This window comes from Heteronotia binoei, chromosome 1 (genome assembly GCF_032191835.1).
Source record: "Heteronotia binoei isolate CCM8104 ecotype False Entrance Well chromosome 1, APGP_CSIRO_Hbin_v1, whole genome shotgun sequence".
NCBI classification, from domain to species: Eukaryota; Metazoa; Chordata; class Lepidosauria; order Squamata; family Gekkonidae; genus Heteronotia; species Heteronotia binoei.
This window is the reverse complement of record NC_083223.1, coordinates 268709179-268727492: the sequence shown is the minus strand read 5'-3', so window position 1 is coordinate 268727492 and position 18314 is coordinate 268709179. Positions and strand designations below refer to the sequence as shown.

At 50.2% G+C, this 18314-nt stretch overlaps 1 protein-coding gene across 1 annotated transcript in view; it reads right to left on the bottom strand.

Annotated features, from left to right (window-relative positions):
• The window catches only part of DENND4B (DENN domain containing 4B), a 96462-nt gene that overhangs the window by 55735 nt on the left and 22413 nt on the right, over nucleotides 1–18314 (bottom strand). Inside the window, exons 6-13 of the mRNA XM_060255759.1 lie at nucleotides 15554–15620; nucleotides 14279–14337; nucleotides 13981–14125; nucleotides 12385–12560; nucleotides 8477–8577; nucleotides 5692–5907; nucleotides 3066–3211; nucleotides 2325–2464 (exon numbers count right to left, since the gene is read on the bottom strand). Coding sequence (XP_060111742.1) covers nucleotides 2325–2464; nucleotides 3066–3211; nucleotides 5692–5907; nucleotides 8477–8577; nucleotides 12385–12560; nucleotides 13981–14125; nucleotides 14279–14337; nucleotides 15554–15620 — 1050 coding nt within the window. The remainder of the gene's footprint in view (nucleotides 1–2324; nucleotides 2465–3065; nucleotides 3212–5691; nucleotides 5908–8476; nucleotides 8578–12384; nucleotides 12561–13980; nucleotides 14126–14278; nucleotides 14338–15553; nucleotides 15621–18314) is intronic.

The window sequence follows — 18314 nt, the reverse complement described above, 5'->3', positions numbered from 1 at the left end:
ATGGCCCATCCAGTCCAACACTCTGTGTCACACAGTGGCCATAAGAACATAAGAGAAGCCATGTTGGATCAGGCCAGTGGCCCATCCAGTCGAACGCTCTGTGTCACACAGGGGCCAAAACCCAGGGGCCATCAGGAGCGACCAAAATCCAGGTGTCCCAGTGGCCAAAACTCAGGGGCCAACAGAGGCCACAATTCCAGAAGCCCTCCCACTCTTGCCCTTCCAAGCACCAAGAATACAGAGCATCACTGCTCCAGACAGTGCGTTCCTTCTATACCAGGGGTAGTCAAACTGTGGCTCAGGAGCCACATGTGGCTCTTTCACACATATTGTGTGACTCTCGAAGCCCCCATCAGTCAGCTTGGAGAAGGCGTTTCTCTCTTTCAATCACTTTTCCAAGTGCAGCCAGCCAGTGGCTTAGAGAATGCACTTAACGTTGCTTTCTTTCCACCTCCCCTCCCTCCCTCCCGGCTCTCAAGCATCTGACACTTATTCTAGGGGGCTCTTACGTTAAGCAAGTTTGGCCACCCCTGCTCTATACCTTGTGGCTAACAGCCACTCCATATGTTTATCTACTCCCCTCTTGAAGCTATGCTCATAGCTAATATCGTGTCCTGCAGCAGTGAATTCCATGTGTTAATTCCTCTTTGGGTGAAGGAGGACTTCCTTCCTTTGATCTGTTCTAAGCCCGACTGCTCATTAATTTCGCGGAGTTTCCAAGAGTGCTTGTATTGTGGGAAAGGGAGAAAAGTACTTCTTTCTCTGCCTTCTCTATCCCACCCGTAATTCTGTATTCCCATTGCACAGGAACCTTGGTGGGCAGCTGACAAAGCTGTGGGACCCATAGGAGAGCTGCTACCAGTCAGAGGAGACAATACTGACTTTAATGGACTGAGGGTCTGCTTCGGTATGAAGCAGTTTCGTGTGTGTTCACTGCATTTATATGAAACAGTTCTCCCTTGCTTTCCCTCCAAATGGCAACTCGGTTGGCTTTACAATGTACTGGAATTACAGCACCCGACTTAATTCCATGCTAACACCTAATCATCGCATCAATGCTTATGGCATGTAGGATACTGTCATACAGGGCTTTTTTTGAGCAGGAATGCCCAGGAACGCAGTTCCGGCTGGCTTGGTGCCAGGGGGGTGCGGCTTAATATGCAAATAACTTCTGCTGGGCTCTTTCGACAAAAAAAGCCCCTGTGTGAACCAATGGTGACATCAGGGGTGTGGCCTAACATGCAAATGAGTTCCTCCTGCTGGGCTCTTTCTGGGGAAAAAAAGCCCCTGTGTGAACCAATGGTGATGTCAGAGGGTGTGGCCTAATATGCAAATGATTTCCTGCTGGGCTTTCTCTGTAAAAAAGCCTGTGTGAACCAATGGTAACGTCAGGAGGTGTGGTCTAATAGGCAAATGAGTTCCTGCTGGGCTTTTTCTGTAAAAAAGCCCCTGTGTGAACCAATGGTGACGTCAGGGGGTGTGGTCTAATATGCAAACGAGCTCCTGCTGGGCTTTTTCTGTAAAAAAAGCTCCTGTGTGAACCAATGGTGACATCAGGGGGTGTGGCCTAACATGCAAATGAGTTCCCGCTGGGCTCTTTCTGCAAAAAAAACCCCCCTGTGTGAACCAATGGTGACATCAGGGGGTGTGGCCTAACATGCAAATGAGTTCTTGCTGGGCTCTTTCTGCAAAAAAACCCCTGTGTGAACCAATGGTGACATCAGGGGGTGTGGCCTAACATGCAAATGAGTTCTTGCTGGGCTCTTTCTGCAAAAAACCCCCTGTTTGAACCAATGGTGACATCAGGGGGTGTGGCCTAACATGCAAATGAGTTCCCGCTGGGCTCTTTCTGCAAAAAAAACCCCCTGTGTGAACCAATGGTGACATCAGGGGGTGTGGCCTAACATGCAAATGACTTCTTGCTGGGCTCTTTCTGCAACCCCCCCCTGTGTGAACCAATGGTGACATCAGGGGGTGTGGCCTAACATGCAAATGAGTTCCTGCTGGCCTCTTTCTGCAAAAAAGCCCCTGTGTGAACCAATGGTAACGTCAGAGGGTGTGGCCTAACATGCAAATGATTCCCTGCTGGGCTTTTCCTGCAAAAAAAGGCCCTGTTTTATATAATTTTCAAACCATGTGTCATACGACAAGATTGGGCTGGCCTGGCCGATGGAAGGCAGAGCCCGCCTCCTGTTACAGATTCTCTAGTGGAGATTCAGCGCTTTTTTACAGGAACTCAAAAACTGCCGTTGGAAAGCCCCTGGCCTGGGGAGAAGAGAGCCGCCGAGAGGTAACAGCTTGAGCGCGACAGCAGCACAACTCACTTGTACCGTGGGGGCAGCTCAGACCCGTCGGGTGCCGTCGGCTCCTCCGGGGGCATGATGAACACGGTGTGCTCGCTGCCGTGGGAGTCATCCAGTTCCATCAGGGGAGATTCTTCCGGCTTCTCGAGATCCACCTGCACCTGAGGGGAGAGAATACGAAGATGCCAGACAAAGGCTGAGGGGGAAGGACCGCTTTCCCTTCCCCTCCCCACAACAGACACCCTGAGTGAGGTAGGTGGGGCAAAATGGCGTTGCCTACCAGATATTTAGCCTGGCTGGAAGAAGTAAATGCAAATTCCCTGGCAAAGATTGGTTCTGGGGGGGGGGGAGGGGGACTGAATCAGCAGCTGAGGATTCTGGGTATTTTCTTATTTATATCCCGCCTTTCTCCCCATCGAGGACCAAAAGCGGCTTGTGAACTTCTCCTCTCCTCCATTTTATCCTTGCAACACCCCTGTGAGGTAGGTGTGAGGCAAGGCACCCCAACCCCCCAGATTAATGTGAATGCGAATAGAATGGTTCTATCCTGCAGGCGTTGCTAACTGATCTCTCTGCCTACACAGCCCTTATCCTCCTCAGGGCCGGAGCTGAAAATGTGGAAATTACCTTCTCATGAGGCCCAGAGGATGGGAAGGGAAGAATCAGGGGTGCTGAGGTAATGTTCTAGGGCTTTAAAAGCCAAAACCAAAACCTTGAACCTAGTTTGAGTTACATTCCACTCTAGTTCAACTCTCCAGTTACCTTCTCAACGCATGAGTCGAAAAACTCCAGAAAGGTGTGTCGGTCGCTGACAAATGAGCATTCCTCAATGAACTGCGTGAAAAGCTGGGTGCGCAAGAGCTGTCCGTAGAATTTGTGGTAGGCCCGGTCTCTCGATTTCAGGAAGCCTGTACGGGACACAGGGAGGAGCCATTCAAGGGGTCTTAGATCAAGGAATTCTAGACTTGAGAGCTCTCTGACTTAGAAGCCCCTTCCCTGACAATGTGGAATTCCATCTGGAGGTGTGGCCACTCCTGGCCATTTAAAAAGGGGACCAGGTTGGAGGTGATGTGAAAGACTCCCACCAGAGCAGGGGTGTCAAACATGTGGCCTGGGAGCCGAATCAAGCCCCTGGGAGGCTCCTATCAGGCCCTGAGTAACTGGCTGTCATCTGCTTTCCTCTCTCTTGCTTCCTTCTGCATAACAGCTTGCTTTGCCGGGCTTGCTCAACTGCACAGGAGCTACAGAGTAAGACCTCTATTTTCTCCATTGGCTGAGGCTCCTCCCTTGGGGAGGCAGAGCTTGCTTTGCCAGGTTCTCTCAATCGCACAGCAGAGCTACTGAGCCAAGCCTCTCTCCCTTCTAATGACTGAGACTCCTCCCCCTCCTGGTCCCCTGGGGAAGAAAGGAAAGAGGCAGAGCTTCCTTTGCCCAGTTCCCTGGATCCCATGGGAGAGATACAAAGAAAGCACCTTTGAGACCAACAACTGCTAATATTTTAAATAATGTTCTAAGGTTTTTTTTTAAAAAAATTAATTGTGTTTATCTGTGTCCTTTATAAAGTTTATATCTCTGCTACTAACTAATCTTAAACAGGTACACACACGGCCTGGCCCAACAAAGTCTCATTTATATCAGATCCGGTAATTTTCTCACAATACACAGAATTTCTCACAATTCACAGAAAGAGGTAATTTTCTCACAATACAAGAATTAGTGGGCACTCCACGAAATTACTGAACAGGAGGCTTAGAACAAGAAAAAGGAAGTCCTTTTTCACCCAAAGAGTCATTAACACGTGGAATTCACTGCCACAGGAGGTGGGGGCAGCTACATGCGTAGACGGCTTCAGGAGGGGACTGAATAAACATCTGGAGCAGAGGTTCATCAGTGGCTATTAACCACAAGGTCTAGATGGAATACTCTGTCTTGGGCACATGATTCTCTGTATTCTTGATGCTTGGGGGGGTGGGGGGATGGCACAGTGGGAGGGCCCTGGGTTTCGGCTGCTGCGCGACACAGAGTATTGGACTGCACGGATCAGTGGCCTGGTCCAACATGGCACCTCTTATGCTCTCAAGAGCGGAGGTCCATGAGTGGCTATTAGCCACAAGGAACACTATATCTGGGGTAGTGATGCTTTGAATTCTTGGTGCTTGAGGGGGGCAATCAAGCCCCTGGGAGGCTCCTATCAGGCCCCCGAGCAACTGGCTGTCATCTGCTTTCCTCTCTCTTGCTTCCTTCTGCATAATAGCTTGCTTTGCCAGGCTTGCTCAACTGCACAGGAGCTACAGAGTAAGACCTCTATTTTCTCCATTGGCTGAGGCTCCTCCCTTGGGGAGGCAGAGCTTGCTTTGCCAGGTTCTCTCAATCACACAGCAGAGCTACTGAACCAAGCCTCTCTCCCTTCTAATGACTGAGACTCCTCCCCCTCCTGGAGTTCTGGCCCCACTGGTGGACCTCCTAGTCCAACATGGCTTCTTATGTTATGCTCTGTAGACAGCAACTGTAGATGTTGTAACAAATCAGAAACAGCCTAGATAGCCCATGTTAACCTGATCTCATTAGATCTCAGAAAATAAGCAGGGTGGGTCCTGGTTAGTACTTGGATGGGGGACCACGGAGGAAGTCCAAGGTCACAACACGGAGACAGGCAACAACAAACCACCTCTGTTCGTGATCTGCCTTGATAACCCTACAGGTTCTCCAGGGTCTCAGGTAGAGGTCTTCCACATCACATACTACCTAATCTTTTCCACTGGAGAAGCCGGGGTTTGAACCTGGGACCTTCTGCATGCCAAGCAAAGGCTCCGTCACTCAGACATGGTCACAGCCCTCTGGCTTTGCACTGCTATTGTCATTACAAAACAGGGAAATTCAAGCCCTTCCCTCCTCCAATACACAGAGGTGGACAAGGGCATCCTCCCATTTGTAAGAAGAAGAAGCAGAGAAGAAGAGGAAAAGAAGAAGAGAAGAAGGAAAAGGAGAAGAAGAGGAAAAGATGAGGCAGAGGAAAAGAAGAAGAGAAGAGGCGGAGAAGAGAAGAAGAAGAGGAAAAGAAGAAGAGAAGAAGGAAAAGGAGAAGAAGCAGAGAAGAAGAGGAAAAGATGAGGCAGAGGAAAAGTAGAAGAGAAGAGGCGGAGAAGAGAAGAAGAAGAGGAAAAGAAGAAGAGAAGAAGGAAAAGGAGAAGAAGCAGAGAAGAAAAGGAGGAGAAGAGAAGAGGCAGAAGCAGAGGAAAAGAAGAAGAGAAGAGGTAGAGAAGAGAAGAAAAAGAGAAGGAGAAGAAAAGAAAAGAAAAGAAAAGAAAAGAAAAGAAAAGAAAAATAAGAAGTGATGCTCTCCAGAAGCTGACACCATCTCTGCAGCTCAAAAAACAGCTTGCCATACCCTGGAGGTAGAAGAGGTTGCTGGAGTCACGGGTCTTCTCGGAGGGTGCCTGGGTGATGGGCCGGAGATAGGAGCGGTAACCCTTCAGGAGGCAGGCCATGAACCGAAGGAAGGCAGCCTGGATGTCCAGCTCCAGCTGCTTGCGCCGCCCGTAGATGACATCGTAGTCAGTCAGCAGAAATTCCAGAGACGCTTCCTCTACTGGCCGATTGTACACTTGAAGAGAGACAGAGAGAGGGAAGGGGATGGCGTTTAGACAGAGAGATCTCCAAAAGCCGATTATTGTAGCCCATGTGACCAGAGTTGCCAGGCAATGCCAGTGGTCCATCTAATCCAGCATCCTGTTTCACACAGCAGCCAGCCAGTTCCTTCGGAGGGCCAACAACAGGGCAGGGAGGACGAGGCCCTCCCCTCATAAAAGTCCTGCTGGATCAGGCCAATGAGGTTCATCTAGTCCAGCATCCTGTCTCACACAGTGGCCTCAAACAGTTCCTCTGGAGGGCCAACAACAGGGCAGAGAGGCTAAAGCCTTCCCCTCATAAGAACATCAGAAAAGCCTTCCTGGATCAGACCAGTGAGGGTCCATCTAGTCCAGCAGAGGTCCATCAGTGGCTATAGCCACAAGGTATAGATGGAACTCTCTGTCTGGGGCAGTGATGCTCTGTATTCTTGGTGCTTGGAGGGGGGGCAACAGTGGGAGGGCTTCTAGTGCCCTGGCCCCATTGATGGATCTCTTGCTGGCACTTGGGTCTTTTGGCCACTGTGCAACACAGAGTGTTGGACTGGAGGGGCCATTGGCCTGTTCCAACATGGCTTCTCTTATGTTCTTATGGCCACTGTGTGACACAGAGTGTTGGACTGGATGGCCACTGGCTGTCAAGTCGGCTGGATTCAATAACGAGTCTTTGGTTGAAACAAAGTTGCTAGTTTATTGAAAGCAGAACTGAAGACCATGATAGAGATTGAAGGACTGGGGTACATAGACATTAACCAAGCATTTAAGGTATAGATCAAAGGATTCCTACGGGCGGGGCACTCTATGCAGTATATTTTCACGCTAGGATGTTACTCCCTCATTCCCAAGCCAAGGCCTTGGCGTTTCACACTCCCACAGACACCCGGCCTGAGAAGGCTCCACAATCTTGTTCACATATCAGCATTTCAAAGCAGGCTACATAACAAAGGCATAGCTATGAGGAGGGGGGGGGGTGAGGAGAGGTAGCTAGCAGCATTCGGTGTTCAGTATGAACTGCCCAGAATCCCTTGCTTCTGAACCAGAGTTAGAAAACAGGTTACTCAACAATACAGCAGACTTGACACTGGCCTGATCCAACATGGCTTCTCTTATGTTCTTATGGCCACTGTGTGACACAGAGTGTTGGACTGGAGGGGCCGTTGGCCTGATCCAACACGGCTTCTCTTATGTTCTTATGGCCACTGTGTGAGACAGAGATCTTTTTCACACAGCCTAAGTATTCCAGTATGGCAGCTGGTCAGTTACTGAACAGTAACGGGTTTCTGTTGGCATTTCAGACAGACCCGATTCAGTAACTGGCTGCTACCGGAATACTCTCACCTTTTCACACAGTCCCGCGGCTGTCCCCGTAGTGAGGCATGCCTGAGTCGTTACTAACAAAGAGCAGCTTCTTCCACTTCTCAACCCCTCCTTCCGGGTTGAAATCGCTATGGGGCGCTGTGTGAAATGTCCAGTATCTAACCCGGGAGCAGTTTTCTCGCCCTTTTTCACCCGCCGGCGCGCAATCTCCGGCTTTTTTTTTTTTTTAACGTCGGCTTAAATCGCTATAGCACTATAGTGACATATCACAACAGCATCACCATACCCACCGCTGAAACTTGGTAACTTATCTCAATCTCTCATCTCTATGGTGGTGCTGTTGTGATATGACGCTATAGCGATCTTTGCCGGACGTTCAAAAAAAAAAAATAAGCCGGAGATCGCGCGTCGGCAGGCGAAAACGGCTGGTGCTGGTGGAAGCGAGATAAAAGCGGAACAGTGTGAAATGGCTTGCTTCAATCACGGAACCCTACCGGGAAAAAAAACATGTGTCTGAAAACTCCCATCCCTGTCTCGGATTACTGCAAGGCGGCACAATACCGACTCCCTTCCGGCTTCCACTGGTAAGTGTGAAAAGGGCCAGAGTGTTGGACTGGAGGGGCCGTTGGCCTGATCCAACACGGCTTCTCTTATGTTCTTATGGCCACCGTGTGACACAGAGTGTTGGACTGGATGGCCACTGGCCTGATCCAACATGGCTTCTCTTATGTTCTTATGGCCACTGTGTGACACAGAGTGTTGGACTGGATGGGCCACTGGCCTGATCCAACATGGCTTCTCTTATGTTCTTATGGCCACTGTGTGACACAGAGTGTTGGATTGGATGGCCACTGGCCTGATCCAACAGGGCTTCTCTTATGTTCTTATGGCCACTGTGTGACACAGAGTGTTGGATTGGATGGCCACTGGCCTGATCCAACAGGGCTTCTCTTACGTTCTTACATATCGGTACACTGATGCTGCCTGATTTCATTTCATTTTAATGGTTTTAACCGTTTAAATTTAATTGTCTTATAATGTGATTTCAACTGTTTTATTATGCTGCAATCCGCCCTGAGCCCGAAACTGGGAAAGGACGGACTAGAAATCAGTAAAAAGAAACAAATAAAATAATATGCAAAGGAGCTCCTGCTACGAAAAAAAGCCGTGTCTAAAACCCAGTCCTGCCCGTCCCCGCCCTGCTCCAAATTCTCCCCCCCTGTCACTCACTTTCATCCAGCTGCTGGAACTGGGACTGCAGTGATGCCAACAGCACCTTGCAGGGTTTCCGGGGCAGGGACCGCGGAGACAGCAGCTTCCGTTCTTCACTCCTGTGCGCAGAGGAAAGCTGCCCGTACGGTTAGTGCCTCCTGTGAACACCCCCGCCCGATACCCCCCTCCCCAACCTGCCCCCTCTCCCATTGGCAAAGGCAGTCCCAGAAGCTACAGTGGGGCCTCGCGGCGGGGGGGGGTGGGCAGTCCGTTCTATTTAACCCCCCTTCCAAAGATATGATTGGGAGGGAGAGGCGGAAAGACAGCAACTTTAAATACATTATCCAAGCAGTCAGCTGCCTTGGCTTGGAGAAGCGTCTAAAGAGACAATAATGAATGAAAACATGCTTTTGCCTTCAAAAAGAGGGTGCCGGATGCAACGTTCGTTCGAAGCACAGGCGGCCCCAAGTGGGTGTGAATTCGAGGTTGTAAATTAGATTAGAGATAGTGACTTCATTGAGGCCTCTGGATGTGTATTAGATAACAAAGGGGCCTCGGAGAAGCTTCTTGCTGGAGCTGATAAAGGAAGGAGACAGGAGGAGTGGAAAAGTACTAGAACTATTGTGCTAGAGGGGTTGCAAGCGAAAGAGAGGAAGAGCGCACAAAAGAGACAGAGAGCGCGGGAGCGTGCACAAGAGAGTGAGAGAAGGAGAGCCAGCAAGAGAGAGAGTGTGTGTGCGAGAGAGAGAGAGAGAGGAGAGAGACTCTGGGCCAGGGGTGGCCAAACTGTGGCTCAGCAGCCACATGTGGCTCTTTCACACACATATCGTGTGGCTCTCCAAGCCCCCGCCATCTTGTTGGCCAGTTTGGAGAAGGCATTCGTCTCTCTAAATCGGTTCTCCAAGTCAAGCCAGCCAGCAGCTTGGAGAATGTATTTAAAGTTGCTTTCTTTCCACTGCTCCCTCCCCTCCTACCCCATCTATTTGCCTACCAGTTTGGTGTAGTGGTGAAGTGCGTGGACTCTTATCTGGGAGAACAGGGTTTGATTCCCCGCTCCTCCACTTGCACCTGCTGGAATGGCCTTGGGTCAGCCATAGCTCTGGCAGAGGTTGTCCTTGAAAGGGCAGCTGCTGTGAGAGCCCTCTCCAGCCCCACCCACCTCACAGGGTGTCTGTTGTGGGGGAGGAAGATAAAGGAGATTGTAAGTGGACTCTTATCTGGGAGAACCGGGTTTGATTCCCCACTCCTCCGCTTCCACCTGCTGGCATGGCCTTGGGTCAGCCATAGCTCTGGCAGAGGTGGTCCTTGAAAGGGCAGCTTCTGGGAGAGCCCTCTCAGCCCCACCCACCTCACAGGGTGTCTGTTGCGGGGGGAGACAATATGGGAGATTGTCAGCCACTCTGAGACTCTGTCCTTGAAAGGGCAGCTTCTGGGAGAGCCCTCTCAGCCCCACCCACCTCACAGGGTGTCTGTTGTGGGGGAGGGAGGAGATTGTTAAGTCGCTCTGAATCTCTGATTCAGAGAGAAGAGCAGGGTATAAATCTGCAATTCTTCTTCTTCTGCCTGTCTTCCTTCCTGCTCTCAAACATCTGACACTCACGTCTTGCGGATCTCAGACATCTGACGTTTATTCTGTGTGGCTCTTACGTTAAGCAAGTTTGGCCACTGCTCTTCTGGGCCATCTGAGACATTCTGTGAACTGTGAAAGCGCCCTGCCCTGTAGAGATTTCAGAGGGATCGAGTTTTACAGCAGTGACCTTCCAACAACATCAAAGTCAGGCTGTCGGGAAAGGCAGAAGTGTGGCGGCTGGCCCGCCGCTTCAGTTTGAGAATGCCTGCCATTTAAAAGTAGATTCGAGCAGGAGGAATTGAGCACGCACAGGCCAACAAGCAAAAACACTGCAGGAGTGGCGAACTCATTGGCTACGAGGGCCGGATCTTGGCCTTGTCACGCCGGGCAATGTGTGTCATAAAATGTAATGCCAGGTCAGGAAGATATAAACTTTATAAAGGACACAAACACACACGCTCCGTCTAATCCGTTTGGAGAGCCAGTTTGGTGTAGTGGTTAAGTGTGCAGACTCTTATCTGGGAGAACTGGGTTTGATTCCCCACCCCTCCACTTGCAGCTGCTGGAATGGCCTTGGGCCAGCCATAGCTCTGGCAGAGGTTGTCCTCGAAAGGGCAGCTGCTGTGAGAGCCCTCTCAGACCCACCCACCTCACAGGGTGTCTGTTGTGGGGGAGGAAGGGAAAGGAGATTGTGAGCCACTCTGAGACTCTTTGGAGTGGAGGGCGGGATATAAATCCAATATCTTCATCTACCTCACAGGGTGTCTGTTGTGGAGGAGGAAGGTAAAGGAGATTGTGAGTCGCTCTGAGACTTAGGAGTGGAGGGTGGGATATAAATCCAATATCTTCATCTACCTCACAGGGTGTCTGTTGTGGAGGAGGAAGGTAAAGGAGATTGTGAGTCGCTCTGAGACTCTTCGCAGTGGAGGGCGGGATATAAATCCGATATCTTCATCTACCTCACAGGGTGTCTGTTGTGGGGGAGGAAGGGAAAGGAGATTGTGAGCCACTCTGAGACTCTTCGGAGTGGAGGGCGGGATATAAATCCAATATCTTCATCTTCTAATCCACTGAAGGGGGACCCCTGAATAATGAATAAATACCCCTATAATAATGAATTTTGCAGGCCCTACGGGACATTAGCCAATTCCGTAGGGCGTGCAAAACCGCCCTCTTCCGGCTAGCCTTCCAAGATGGAACCTGAAATAAACACCATGCCATCACTAACATCAATATAACTGAGATAGCAATGAGATGAGATTATTTTAGATTGATTTTAGACTTTTTATATTATGTAAAACTTAATGGTAAATTTTAAATGGTATAGAAATGTATAATTGTTTTATTGTTCAACATGGCTTTTGCCACACCCTGTAAGCCGCCCTGAGCCTGCCCCGGCGGGAAGGGCAGGGTATAAATAAAATTTTATTATTATTATTATTATGAATAAAAACATGCCTCTGCCTTCCAAAAGAGGATGCCTGATGCAACGTTCGTTCGAAGCACAGGCAGCCCCAAGTGGGTGTGAATTCGAGGTTGTAAATTAGATTAGAGACAGTGACTTCATTGAGGCCTCTGGATGTGTATTAGATAACAAAGGGGCCTCGGAGAAGCTTCTTGCTGGAGCTGATAAAGGAAGGAGACAGGAGGAGTGGAAAAGCACTAGAAGTTCAGGAGGGTGGAGAACGTTGAATCAGATAAAAGTTGTGAGCCTGTCAGCTAAGCTTGCTTGGTGCTTAAAAAGACAATCTGAGGATCTGGGGGGTTGGTTCAGTATTTTGGAGCAACGCTGCTTAACTGGACCCTGCTTTGGTACCAAAGTAAACCTCGTTTCATACCAGTAGTCTGTGCGGACCTCTCTGCTTCACCACCTCACGAGCTTGCTGAGCCTCAGCCAATAGAAGGCAAAAAGGCTTGGTTCAGTAGCTCAGCAGCGGGGCAATTGAGAGAGTCTGGCAAAGGAAACTCTGCCTCCCCCCCCCCTTCCTCCCCAAGGGAGGAGCATCCGCCAATGGAGAAAATAGAGGTTTCGCTCTGTAGCTCCTATGCAATTGAGCAAGCCTTGCAAAGCAAGCTGTGATGCAGAAGGAAGCAAGAGAGAGGGAGAAGGAAGCAGATGGCAGCCAGTTACTTGGGGGCCTGATAGGAGCCCTCTGGGGGCCTGATTTGGCCCCCGGTCAGCATGTTTGACACCCCTGACCTACACAGACAAACACTGGCTCTTAAGTCTGCAATACAAGGACCCCCACCGCCAACAACAACAACATGGCAAGGAGTGAGCAAGGAATGGGGTCCCTGAACGGGAAGAGGGGAACAGGAGGCGAACCCCCAGCCCCCGCCTGCAGGGGAGACTCACTGGAAGATGGTGTTGGTGTCCAGGTCGACGCAGATGACGTCATGAGGCGGGTCGTAGAGGTCAAAGTAGCTGGAGTGGAGGCCCACGATGAAGGGCACCGGGGCGCACAGTACGTCGGCCAGGGTGAGTGGGCACAGGGGGATATACGGGCACTGCCAGCGCAGGGGGAAAATCATCTGCAAGGACATACAGAGAAGGGGATTCAGGGCTGGCGTTCAGCCAGGGAAGGAAGATCCGACACCGGGATACAGAACGCCAGGAAGAAACGAAGCACTGCATAATTTTCGCATGGCACATTAAGCGGTACGAAATTACCTAATAGGATCCTACTTATAATAACCCATCAGCAGTAGTGGAGACCGCAGACCCTTACCATTGCAAGCAAGTTTGCAAAAGCATTTTGTACAACGCAACCACACTTCCTGCACAGAACAGCACTCTTGAAGGATAAGGAGAATTGCAGATTTCCTTCCTCCCCTCCCTCAAACATCTGACGTTCGTGTCTTGCCGCTCTCAAACATCTGACGTTCGTGTCTTGCAGCTCCCAAACATCTGACGTTTCTGTCTTCCCGCTCTCAAACATCTGACATTCGTGTCTTGCCGCTCTCAAACATCTGACGTTCGTGTCTTGCAGCTCCCAAACATCTGACGTTTCTGTCTTGCCGCTCTCAAACATCTGACATTCGTGTCTTGCCGCTCTCAAACATCTGACGTTCGTGTCTTGCAGCTCCCAAACATCTGACGTTTCTGTCTTCCCGCTCTCAAACATCTGACATTCGTGTCTCGCCGCTCTCAAACATCTGACATTCGTGTCTTGCCGCTCTCAAACATCTGACATTCGTGTCTTGCCGCTCTCAAACATCTGACATTCGTGTCTTGCCGCTCTCAAACATCTGACGTTCGTGTCTTGCAGCTCCCAAACATCTGACGTTTCTGTCTTGCCGCTCTCAAACATCTGACGTTCGTGTCTTGCCGCTCTCAAACATCTGACGTTCGTGTCTTGCAGCTCCCAAACATCTGACGTTTCTGTCTTGCCGCTCTCAAACATCTGACATTCGTGTCTTGCCGCTCTCAAACATCTGACGTTCGTGTCTTGCAGCTCCCAAGCATCTGACGTTTCTGTCTTGCCGCTCTCAAACATCTGACATTCGTGTCTTGCCGCTCTCAAACATCTGACGTTCGTGTCTTGCAGCTCCCAAACATCTGACGTTTCTGTCTTGCCGCTCTCAAACATCTGACATTCGTGTCTTGCCGCTCTCAAACATCTGACGTTCGTGTCTTGCAGCTCCCAAGCATCTGACGTTTCTGTCTTCCCGCTCTCAAACATCTGACATTCGTGTCTTGCCGCTCTCAAACATCTGACGTTCGTGTCTTGCAGCTCCCAAACATCTGACGTTTCTGTCTTGCCGCTCTCAAACATCTGACATTCGTGTCTTGCCGCTCTCAAACATCTGACGTTCGTGTCTTGCAGCTCTCCAACATCGGATGTTTATTTTATGTGGCTGTTACGTTAAGCAAGCTTGGCCACCCCCGAGCCGAGGGATTAGCAAGCAGAGCAAGTAGGAGCAGAGCCCCTCGTAAATGCAAAGAACTCACCGAGACCAGGGCTTCACCTACGCTGGTCAAGACATCCGGCCGCAGAGAATGGATGAGTAACTTCTGCTCCGTGAGGACCGCCACGAGGAGGGCGACGGCGTTTTCGGGGCCCAGCGTCTGCAGAAGGGTCAGGAAGCTGGCACCGCTGCAGGGGTAGGGCAGACAGAGAACAGTTTGATTCTTCATCCCCATTCTAGCAGGACGCTACCGGAGGGCTGCATCCCTTTGTTGACACCCCTGGGTCAGAACCCCCACCTCATGCATCGCCCCCCCCCACCACCACCATTGTTTTTCGTACCTCAGTGGCAGCGGTGAAGAAACAGGCTGGCATAAGAGCAAGTTGTCATAAGGAGACATCTGGCAGGATAGAGAAAGAACACAAATCAGCCTTTGTGGCTCAGAGACCCAGCAAAAGCCTCCGTGAGAGGAGCAGAGCCGGCAAATGGCTCAGTGTGCAAGCTGAGAGGCAAAGCTGGGGGACGTACAAGGCCCATGCTGGTGCAAATCCAGCCCTCATTGGTTCCTATCTGGCCCGTAGCAGACTGTGATGCCAAGAATCACCAAACTGTAGCTCGGGAGCCACGTGAAGCTCTTTCACGCATATTGTGTGGCTCTTGAAGCCTCCCCCCCCCATCAGATGGCTTGGAGAAGTCTCTTTAGACGCTTCTCCAAGCCAAGGCAGCTGACTGCTTGGATAATGTATTTAAAGTTGCTTTCTTTCCGTCTCTCCCTCCCAATCATATCTTTTCCTTCCTTCTTTCCTCCCCCTTCCTCCCTTTTTCTTCCTTTCTCCCTCCCTCTCTCCCTTCCCCTCTCTTTCTTCCCCTCCCTCCCTTCCTGTCTTTCTGCTCTCAAACATCTGACGTTCATGTCTTGAGGCTCTGAAACATCTGATATTTATTCTATGTGGCTCTTACGTTAATCAAGTTTGGCCACCCCTGAAATGCTATCAATGCCTCTCCACCACATTTCCCCAAACTGAGATATCAGCAAAGGCCTCTTTAGCGTCTCACGCCCTTCCTGGCAAGAGAGGCTTTGGCTGAGGCTTTCTCCTGTTAGGCACCCATAGCTTTTCACTGTCAGGCACAAGGAAAGAGTAACACAGAAAGGACCTCCCAAGGGCCTTGTTCCTATTCACAACAAGCAAGAAGGGGCTGGAGACATGATGCTGGATCAGGCCAATGGCCCATCCAGTCCAACACTCTGTGTCACAGAGTGGCCAAAACCCAGGGGTCATCAGCCAGGTCCATCAGTGAGGCTTTTGGCTCACCTGAAACAGGTGGAGTTTATATCACAGGCTACCCAGCCTGTGCTCAGTTCAAAAACACAGGCCCCATTCAAAAGGCGTTTCTGGCCACAGGCATCTATTGGCCAGTATCCATTCCAACACATGCCTGATGAGTATATCCTGTGCTCCAGTTCATCGGCAGGCTACAGGGCAAGCGTTTTGCGTGTAGAAAGATCGAAAAAGAACATTTTCTGTTGGCTGCACAAGTAGCCGCCAGGAAAGCACACAGCCCCATTGCAGCCTGTAAGAAGCAGCCAACAGCGGTGGACGCTCCTTTGTCCTTACCTGAACCAGAATCCGGGGCCTCTGCGGAGATGGGAAGGGGACATTATGCATGAAGTGAGAGATGTGTCTAAAAAGCAAACGACGTAAAAATCACCGGGAAGAAACAAGTCAAGGCAAAGCAGCAAAGAACAACAACAAAAAATCCTAACAAAAAAAAAAACTAACTTACCCAGTCCCCCTACCAGGGGTGGAATTCTAGCAGGAGTTTCTTTGCATATTAGGCCACACACCTCTGATGTAGCCAATCCTCCGAGCTTACAAAAAAGAGCCCTGTAAGCTCTTGGAGGACTGGCTACATCAAGGGTGTGTGGCCTAATATGCAAAGGAGCTCCTGCTAGAATTCCACCCCTCCCCCCTACAATCTTGCCCTTATAATAACCATCAGGGCTTTTTTTTGTAGCAGGAACTCCTTTGCATATTAGGCCACACACCCCGATGTAGCCAATCCTCCTGGAGCTTACAAAACTCTTGTTACAGGGTCTACTGTAAGCTCTTGGAGGATTGGCTACATCAGGGGTGTGCGGCCTAATATGCAAAGGAGTTCCTGCTACAAAAAAGGCCATGATAAACGCTTTGATGTGCAAGAAGTCAGTGAGCCGTCCTATTACTACAAAACAGCAGATCAGATCCCTGATGCAGTTGGCTGAACAGTCAGCGACACATAATTACGACTATTTATTATGGATTTTAAAAACACACACACTCAACACATTGCTTTTCAATATACATAATCGCCCTAACAGTGTATCCTGTACCTTTAAAAACCATGAAACTTCAATGGGGTAGGATCATGCTAAACCATTCTTCAGTTTGGTGTAGTGGTTAAGTGTGCGGACTCTTATCTCGGAGAACGGGGTTTGATTCCTCACTCCTCCACTTGCACCTGCTGGAATGGCCTTGGGTCAGCCGTAGCTCTCTTATCTGGGAGAACCGGGTTTGATTCCCCACTCCTCCACTTGCAGCTGCTGGAATGGCCTCGGGTCAGCCATAGCTCTGGCAGAGGTTGTCCTTGAAAGGGCAGCTGCTGTCTCTCTCAGCCCCACCCACCTCACAGGGTTTCTGTTGTGGGGGAGGAAGATAAAGGAGATTGTGAGCCACTCTGAGAGTCTGAGATTTGGAGTGGAGGGCGGGATATAAATCCAGTATTTTCTTCTTCCTCCTCCTCCTTCAAGGGAACTTTGCTCCACATGTAAAAAGAAACTTTCCCCCGCCCCAAATGCTCTTGGATCAAACGGCGGCAGAAAGACATGATGGGAGGCCCCACTTTAGAGGGTGGAAGGCCTTCAACTTTCGTCAGAAGAAGGGAAGAAAAGCCGCTTTGCAAGCTTCCCAGAGGAGGGTAAATCCAACATTGAGGCTACCACCAAAAAGGCCCTGCACCACATGCAAACCCCCCTGACCTTCACTTTTTAAGATGGTATTTTCAAGGCCTCATTAGCAAGGTTTCAGCTTCAGAGGGATTCATACGGGGGAAATGGGGAGCAGATGATTCCCCCGCAAACCAACTCTTCTTCCAAGATAGAACACACTCGGAAAATATTTGGACCCAGAGATCAAGAATGGCACTTTGCGCGGAGCCCAGAACCAAAGTCAATACAGATATCTCAAAAGCCCAGCTCTTGATAGCTTATTCCTTCCACCATGGCTTTGTCTAATCCAGGACTTTTTTTGTACCAGGAGCTTCTTTGCATATTAGGCCACACACCTCTGACGTAGCCAATCTTCTGAGAGCTTACAGGGCTCTTCTTACAGGGCCTACTGTAAGCTCTTGAAGGATTGGCTACATCAGGAGTGTGTGGCCTAATAAGCTAAGGAGTTCCTGCTACAAAAAAAGCCCTGTATCCTGAATTGAAGGAGGATCCCTGGGCTTTCCCAGACTATGAGCTGGCTGGCATGTGGAGCCATAGAATTCAATGGTGGCAGCCTGGAACCCACCAAAGAAAGCTGCAGGTCAGAGCATACAATTTACAAATGCTTCTTTGTGTGCTTTTTTAAAACCCTTCCAATTGAAAAGTAGCGTGTTCAGGAGAAAGGGTTGGGTCTAAACCTCTCTTCTTGACCTGCTTTCTTTCGGCTTGGAGGTGTGTTTGTTTGTTTTAAAGGTAAAAGGTGACGCACGGATGGAGGGATGGCGGCTCAGTGATAGAGGGAGGGACGGTGGCTCACTGGTAGAGCATTTGCCTGGTAAGCAGAAGGTCCCAGGTTCAATCCCCGGCATCTCCAACTAAAAAGGGTTCAGGCAAATAGGCGTGAAAAACCTCAGCTTGAGACCCAGGAGAGCCGCTGCCAGCCTGAGTAGACAAGACTGACTTTGATGGACCCAGGGTCTGATTCAGTATAAGGTAGCTTCATATGTTCATATGTTCACGCTACTGAGTTGCAATTGACTCGATGACCCCATGAAGTTCAAACTCACGGGGTTTTTCAAGGCTTGAGAGTAGAAGAAGAAGAACTGCAGATTTATACCCCACCCTTCTCTCTGAATCAGAGATTCAGAGCGGCTTACACATGAACATATGAAGCTGCCTTATACTGAATGGACGGCCGGCCTGACTGCGTCCCAGAGAATTTAGACCGGGCCCTGCAGGATTTGGCAACCTGGTTGAGGAAGAGCGGGCTGAAACTGAATCCAGCGAAGACAGAAGTCCTTTGTCTGGGTCGGGGCGCTCGGGGAGGGGAAATACTTCTCCCGGTCTTCGACGGGGCGCCGTTGAAAGCGGCGCACCGAGTTAAGAGCCTGGGAGTTTTACTGGAGCCTGCA